The sequence below is a fragment of the Nothoprocta perdicaria genome, unplaced genomic scaffold (genome assembly GCF_003342845.1).
Source record: "Nothoprocta perdicaria isolate Ctin4 unplaced genomic scaffold, notPer1 scaffold_265, whole genome shotgun sequence".
Lineage (NCBI taxonomy): Eukaryota > Metazoa > Chordata > Aves > Tinamiformes > Tinamidae > Nothoprocta > Nothoprocta perdicaria.
Window position 1 is genome coordinate 903,295 of NW_020455494.1, and position 8,218 is coordinate 911,512.

At 43.9% G+C, this 8,218-nt stretch overlaps 1 protein-coding gene across 2 annotated transcripts; it reads left to right on the forward strand.

Annotated features, from left to right (window-relative positions):
- Positions 1-18: 18 nt before the first annotated feature.
- Positions 19-4,888, forward strand: TOPORS (TOP1 binding arginine/serine rich protein). 2 transcript variants are annotated; one of them, XM_026040759.1, is made up of 2 exons: positions 19-42; positions 1,600-4,888. In XM_026040759.1, exon 2 carries the CDS (start codon positions 1,603-1,605, stop codon positions 4,615-4,617), a length of 3,015 nt encoding a protein of 1,004 aa, XP_025896544.1. In that variant the 5' UTR covers positions 19-42; positions 1,600-1,602; the 3' UTR covers positions 4,618-4,888. The 2 variants fall into 2 exon arrangements, with proteins under 2 accessions (XP_025896544.1, XP_025896543.1); XM_026040758.1 differs by lacking the exon at positions 19-42 and adding an exon at positions 1,067-1,100.
- The last annotated feature ends 3,330 nt before the right edge of the window (positions 4,889-8,218 follow it).

An 8,218-nucleotide genomic window follows, 5' to 3' on the forward strand; every position in this document is an offset into this window, starting at 1 on the left:
GCCCGTGCCCGGCGGCGCCCGGCCGAGGAGCCCGCGGCGGCGGTGAGTGCGGCGGGACAGCCCGGGGGGCCGTCGGTGGCCCGCGGAGACCGTTAGTGGCGCTGGGGCCGGTGCCCGGGGTTCCGTTGGGGCCGTTGGGGCCGGTGTCCCGGGGGGCGGGTTCGTGTCGTTGGGGCCGTTGCCCCGGGGAGGGAGGGCATTGGTGACGTTGGGGCCGTTGTTTGCATTGGGACCAGCGCCCTGGGCCGTCGGCAGCTTGTGTTTTTCTCCTAAAAGCAGTGTTTTTTGTCAGGTAGTGTGCCCCGGGTTAGCCTTTGTGGATGGCAACAGTGTTGGGAAAGAGCAGTGACGAAACGGTGGCTTTGGGTGGGTAGGAGGACCGAGTCCCGTGTGCAGCCTCTAAAAATGCCAGAGTGTTTTGAGCTGCAGGTGAAGCGTGTGGTGCTCTAGGCCTGGATTGTGCTGCCAGAAAGAGCAAGGCCTGAAAGTGACCGGGTGTTTTAAGAGTTGCCTGTTTCAAATGTAGATGAGTTAAAACTCAATACTTCATGTATTAATTGACTTTTTTTTTTTTTTTTTTTTGTGGCTTCAACAAACATTGTATTTTGCTATGGTATCACAGAGTAAAGGACTTAGTGCAGGTGTGCTGCTAGTGATCTCCTATATGTACTTCTGGGACCACTTTTGAAGCTGCTTTGTATGACTGTTGTTCATATCCATAAGCCTTACTACGTGTATCTGTTGCTATTCRTGTTCGTTTTTTGATGCATCTTACTTTGTAGAGACCTTCTAGCAGGGTGGAAACTACAGAGTGCTGACTGCTAGGAAACTTTCCCCAAAAATACAGTGACAGTTACCCATGCTCATCATCCCTGAAGAGCTTTGTAGGCAGAGTCTGCAGCAAGGAATTATCTGCTGAACAAAACCATATAGTGCAAGAAAGTGTTATTAATGAAAGAAGAATACAGAGCTGAAAAGCAAAAAACCTGTTCCTTTCTAAATAAGAAGAAACAAACACCATTGTCAAGGCTGGATGCTTAAGAATGGGAAGAATAACAATGTTTTGGGGAGCGGTACTTGTCAGTTACTGAGGTAACCTGGTAGGTCCACCTCCATAACTGAGTAGCTGTTTTAGGGCTCTGCTGAATACGTGGTCACGCAGCCTGTTACCCTCCTCTAAAAGAGGTTGTAGTTTAAATGAGAAATTCCCCTGAAAATAATGTAAGAGAGAGGACAGTTCTGCTCGTGTTAGGGAAGACAGATTAGTTTACATCAGGGTTGGTAAAGCTGGATTTCCAGAGCTAGAGTGTGGTTCCTAAGCCTGGGCAACTTTCACCAGTCATTTGTTTCTCTTTCTGTGTTGGGGTCGAATTTAACCATGTTCTCTAACTTCTTGAAAGAAGCAAGAAATTCTCCTCTTATTCTGAGGAGAAACCCAGAAAAGGGCTTATGTCATTGTGTCTTTTTGTTTAATACCTTATCAAGCTTATCATTACTTTTTACAATGTAAAGGAAAGATAGCACAGATTTCTATGTCTGGACTTTCACACTCTTTCCTCTTGGGATGAGTAATGATGTTTTTGTGTTTCTCTTTTGTAGAACATGTCTTTATCAGAGTTTGAAGTGGATAACAGCTTCTCACCAAAAGCTAGTACAAGCAAGCTGCATCAGACAGTGCCAACAGATGCATCTCCTGACTCCAAATGCCCTATCTGTTTGGACAGATTCGACAATGTTGCCTATCTAGATCGTTGCTTGCATAAGTTCTGTTTTCGTTGTGTCCAGGAATGGTCAAAAAACAAGGCAGAATGCCCACTGTGCAAACAACCTTTCCATTCCATTTTCCATACAGTTCGTGCTGAGGATGACTTCAAGGAGTACATACTCAGACCATCAGAAAACGGCTCTTTTGCCAGCCCGGATGGCCGGAGATTTCGTTATCGTACTACGTTAACAAGGGAACGTCGCACTTCATCTTACCATCATCACACATCCTCTTCTCGAAGGACGCTGTCCCCTCCYGATAATGGGATATTGTTTGAAGGACTGTCAAGCCAGCCAGTGCGGCAGAGAGATGGGGAGATTCAGCAGATGATACGGAGGCTTGCCTCAAGGAGGCAAGCAAGTGCAGAGGGCAGGTCTCTGCGGCAGATTCAGGAGGAGGACATGATCAACTTCCGCAGAGCTCTCTATCGCACTGGTGTGCGTGTTCGTAGTGTTCAGGACGGTGGCCGCTATCGAGATATTTCAGCAGAGTTTTTCCGTCGGAATCCTGCCTGCCTCCACAGGTTGGTTCCCTGGTTGAAGCGGGAACTTACAGTCCTGTTTGGTGCCCATGGATCTTTGGTTAACATTGTACAGCATATCATCATGAGTAATGTGACAAGGTATGATCTGGAAAGCCAGGCCTTTGCTGATGATTTAAAGCCATTTTTGCTGAATCGTACCGAACATTTCCTACATGAATTTGTCAGTTTTGCCCGATGTCCTTTTAACCTAGAGGCATATGACCAGCATGCCAATTATGACTGTCCTGCTCCATCATATGATGATGGAAGTCACTCGGATTCATCAATTATTACAATATCTCCAGATGAAGCAGATTCTCAAGGTCCAGATCACAGTTCATCTGTGACTGGTATAGATCAAGCTCCCTGGGATGATGAAACACCAGGGCCCTCTTATTCCATCTCAGAAGAGGTTCACGCAACCATCACTTCTTCTTTGGAGACTTCAGAAAGTTCTGATGAAGACTCTACAACAAAAAGAACTGAAATGCAAACTCAGTTGCAGGCTAATGTCGATTCAAATGACAGTGACTCTTCTTCCGACAACTGTGTTATTGTTGGGTATGTTAAGCCTATAGCTGAGAGGACACCAGAACTGGTTGAATTGTCTTCAGATTCTGAGAAATCAGTCAAGGAAGAGAGAAGGGAAGATGTGAAGAAACAGCAGCCAATGCAATTTCACAGTTGCAGTGACAGTGAACAAAGCAGGAGTTCCTCACCACACTCCCCTACATATAATGAAAACCTAGGAAGCTGTAAAAGCTGTTTCTCCCCTGCAGCTGAGAAGATGGAGTCAAAAGATGATGAGAACAAAAGTAAAATAAAAAATTTATCTGCAGAGCAAATGATCTGGAGCCCTTCCTCAGGAAGAGACAGGATGCGTTCACCTCGTGATCACAGACTGCCCAGAAAGAGAAAGTCCAAGAGTCCACAGTCCTATTCAAAGCGAAGCAGAGGAAGTCTTGGCCACAGGAGTAGGAGGGAGCATCACAGCAAAGACCGTCTTAAAAGGAAACGATCAGGAAGCAGAGATAGTAGCAAACATAGAAGCAAAAGAAACAAGAGGAGGTCAAGAACTCGTGATTCTAGCATCTCTCGAAAAAGCCAGAGAGGCTCTCTCAGTCGTGAGAGTACTGTATCCAGAGAAGTAAGCAGATCACGATCCCGGAGCAAAGGCCATAGCAAAAGAAGATCGAGAAGTAGAGACAGTGATCATTATTATGTAAGGAACAACTATCAAAGTAGATACCAATGGGGTTACACTTTTTATAGTCGAAATGTGGTTGGAGATGGCTATGAATCCTCTTACAGGAGGAAGACTCAGTCTAGAGCTCACTATTCAAGACAATCTCCTAGTCCAGAATACAGGATACAATCCTTTACTGAAAGGACAGATCCATGTAGTCAGAGAGGACTCCATGAGAGACATTATTACTATTATGAAAGATGCAGGTCCAGGAGTCGATCAAGTAATAGGTCCAAGACCCCATCTGGAGGGACTGACAGAATGAAAAGTGAAAAGCCTAGTGGAAAAAGGAAGTATAAAACCCGTCACTTGGAGACTGCAGACAAGGAGAGTACAGTTCTAGAGAAAGAGAATGCCCCCAAGAAAACTTTATCAAAATTCAGTGACTGCTACAAAAATGAAAATAGCCTTTCAGACAACCAAGGGTGTAGTGAAACAAAGTATAAGAAGAAAAAGAAAAAGACAAGGAGTCCAAGTGTGGAGATAGTTTTTGAAGGAAAAGTAACAGACACAATGAGACATCATAAAAAGAAAAAGAAAAAGCACAAGAAGAAGCACCGGAAACACCACTTGAGTAACTCAGTACATTCTTCTCCAGTCGTGATTACAATTGATAGTGATAGTGACAAGGAGCCAGAAAGTATTGAGTGTGACAGTAGTATTACTTGGACAGGCTCAACCCAGATAAATGAGAGGGAAAGTGAATCTCTCTCTTCTTTTCTGGGAGAGACAGAATGTAAAGATGTTTATAAGGTCAGCAACAAAACTGGAGTAATGGATAAAAACTGCAGTACTGCTACCACAAGAGAGGACTTAGATGATGACTTTAGAAATAGTGATGTTGAGGTTCAGGAAACTTCAGCTGATCAGAATCTTGCACCAGTGGATCACAGTAGCAATACAGCTTGCACAGGAATTACAACTAGCCATGCTCAACGAATGCAAGCCGCAGCATCCAGTCAACTGCCTCCTCCCAGGACTTCCTTTTTAGAGAATCCAGAGAGACCACCATTGATACTAAGACTCCCAAAGAGACTTGTCAACAGATCCTTTTGGTCTGACTCTGCAGAAAAAAATATGTAGCATGTTTTATAATGAACATGTCTTAAAATAATGAATTTGTTTTAATTACTTTCTTTTCCCCTGGAGAACAAGACACCTTATAGCAGTTGTGTGTGTTTAAAAATGACTGAGAAATGTGTAAATTTCTGGAATGTATATGCACTTTTAAGTCAGAGAAGWTACAATATGATTAGTAAGTAATGTTAAATGTTTCTCAGAAGAGTGTTTGGAAATTGTAGGCACCCTGTATTCTCATATTATGTAAAATATACCCATAGAATGTTTCAAAGTTGTGCTGTTTTTATTATTATAAAAAAAACCCTAAATTGAAAGCCAGAAATGCATTTTCCGAAGGTTCCTCATTATACAGAGAAAATATTGTACTGATCACACAAAATGTCATTCAGTTCTGCCATTGTTTAAATCTGTGTGGGTAAAGTTGGTATCTGCTGAAAAATGTTCAATKATTACTACATAAATCTTGAACAAGACTTACATTAAAGTAAAAATTAATTGGGTCAAAATCCAAATAAAGCAATAAGACTTCTTTTAAAAAGAGGGAAAAAAAAAGAAATGTATACATGAACTATGTACTTTACCAACAGAACATTTTATCTTGACTTATTGTATGAACTTGTCTTATTGTACAAACTAAGGGCTTGTACTAGTAAGGAATAATTTAGGTTAGAAGTGCCTTCTGGAAGTCCTGCCTGTCACTTAAAGCAAGCACAACTTCAATCACATCGTTCAGGATCGGCGGAATCATGAACATTCCAAAAGCTGGAGATTCCACAGCCTGTCTACAGAACATGTTTTAATGTCTGATTATTCTTGGTGTAAAATCTTTGTTTTCTCAAATCTTTCATATTTCCCTTATTGTAAGTTGTCTATTCCTTCTTATAYTATTTATATGCAATTTGGAAAAGATTCTGTTATTCTGTTCTGTATGCTCAGCAGTTACACATTTGAAGACACGAAGCACTATCTGTAGCTCTTAAGATACATTTCTTCCTGTTGCCCTTTGTGCTTTAAGCACTCTCTCAGTTTTCCTCAGGTGTTCTGCTGCATATAGATATGTATATATGCATATAAGGCAGAGGGGTCAGATAGGATCACATTTTTCTGGTTTGTCTCTTCACACACGGTAGTAGCTTTCAGTGTTGAATCAAGGAGTTGTTTTTCCTTTATGCTGAATTATTGTCTAATGGACTTGAGTGATGTGGACTCCACGTGGCTGTTACTGTGTGCTGCATATGGAAAAAGGAAGAGGCATTCAGCAGCACTGAAGACTTCTGAATTTCTGTTCTRTCTAAATTTGTAAGTCAGTAGTCATTTCAGGCAGTTAGTGCACAGTGTTGTGGTCTCCTTTATTAGCTACAAAGAGCAAAGATTGCATTGTCATTCTGTATCAACAATGTGTCACACTTCAGTCTGATGTCAGTGGTTTTCTTCAGTTCACAGGATGCCATCCTCTCCAGAAAAGATAAGCTGCTGTTTGTAAGTTGCTAGGCCAATCAGTGCAGAAAGATATAGAGATTGTTGAGAAGTAGTTTTGTCACAGAAAGTCAGATTACTGCACAACGTAATCTCAGAATGACGGGCAAGTATGCTTGATTTCTACCAGAACAATTTCACATGAGTGTATATGTCCAGTGCATTCCCAGTAGTAGTYGTCTGGAAATCCTGGTAACAGTTATTTCTTTGTTCAAAATTTGTATCTCCTGTGTTACTGATTTAGGTTTAAACAACCAAAAAAAATCAGAGTTGAAGAAAACCATTCTTGGTAACAAGTTCCCATTGTGGTTCATGATGAACCAGGAAATAACTGTTCTCCTATATTGCTGTTGTCTGCAGTCAGTATTGAAGTGATTTGTCCGTAGCCTCCAAAGATCACTGAGAAGGGCTGAGTGAGAAGCAGTCAAGAGGGTAGAGGGAGGATGTGAAGATGAGAGAAGTATTTGCACATCCCATGCAAAAAACAAAGCACCAGCCTCAGGGAACTGAGTTGGGTGTTACCTGTACAAAACTGGTCTGGCTTTCATGAGAGACTCAGTCTTGCAGTCCAGCTGTAGTCAAAAGATAGAAGTCTTGTGCAAGCAGTGTGCTTTCTCTTATTGCACTTGGGGACAACACATGAGCCAGCAACTGGACCAGCGTGAGGGCCTGGTGTGGAAATCCTCATCCTACAAGTTTCTCTAACCCAGCCAGCAGGTAAAAGTATTGCAAGTTCCCACTGGAAACATTAGGAGCATAAAGAGGCCCTTTTACTTTTTTCTTTATTTTTTTCTTTTTATTTTTTTTTTTAAATAAAGCCTGCAGAATTTGTTCACCGGAGAACAACCCCTGGGGGGAATTTCTTAAATGGTTGTGAGCTCCCCAGAGCTGGTGGCATCTGCAGAACTGTGTGATGCCTCCAAGGCGCTGCCACGTGTCGTGGAAGCAGCGCGCACACAGGCAGCAGCTCCTGCCCCTGCCAGAGGAGGTGCAGGCAGCRCCCCGTTCCAGCAGYGCTTTGGGCTGCCCTCCTCTCCATGGCCTCGGCATCTTGGGACCATGTCCATGACCCATGGCAGAGACTTACTGRGATGGTGAAACCTCGGGGTGTGCTGTTGACAGACCCGGAGGAGGAGGAGACATCCTTGTAAATGTGCTGCACGGTGACAGCGATTGGTTGGATAAGTGCAGGCAACTGAATCATCACCTGCCCCTGAGATCCTTGGAAAGCCCAGCACTGTCCAGGAGTAACATCAGGCTGAAAGCRGAAAACTACAACAGGGAACAGTGAGAGAGTGTTAGGGGCAACACCACCACTCAGGAAAGCAGAAGCACAAGTATCCTAATTTCTTTCCACCCTTTATTTCCATACATAAGTGAACAGGGAAGAGGGAACAGAAATAAATGCATGGGAGGCTTCCATGCCCTGTCAGGGGGATTCTCAGTGCTGCTAAGAAGATGGAAGTCTGTTTTGGGGCATATGTGATGCCGTACGTCAGAGCTTGGGTCCTAAAGCAAAGTCTCTTTCTGCCTGTGGCCTCTGTGCACCTCCCCCTCTCAGCCTGTCAGGGAAGATGGAATTGGACATGCGGTAGGGCAGTAGCATCACCACAGAGATACCTGCACACACAGCTACGAGCAGGGGCTGTGGGCAGCAGGCATCCTTYGAGCTGAGTTCTCCTATCGGGAAGCCTTGGACTTCTAAAGATCCYGAGGCCTTTGTTACTTCCCCTCACACCCCATACTGTCAAGGGTGTGGGGCTAAGCAATAGTCCTGGTGTGAGGAAAGCCACTGGGACATGTTGCTGGCTCTACAGGAAGGCATGAAGCCAACATGTATGTCTGGTGCTGTGCTACCTGCAGAATTGTATGTGGAGCGTTTGTAGCAGAACAGAACAAGCAGAGCATCCTGCAAAGCTCCTTCTTAGGCCACTTGTAGCTCTTGGACCTTCTTTGCCTGTTGATGTTGGCATCTGTAAGGAAATCACAAGCTGACCACCAGAGGCCACCAATAAGGAGAAGCTGAGGCTTAAAGAATGTTTGAGGACTGCCTATCAGCCAAAAACACCTGTGACTCCCATACTCCCTGTTGCTGTGTCAGAGGTGCCTAGCTGGTGAGGGTAAAGGG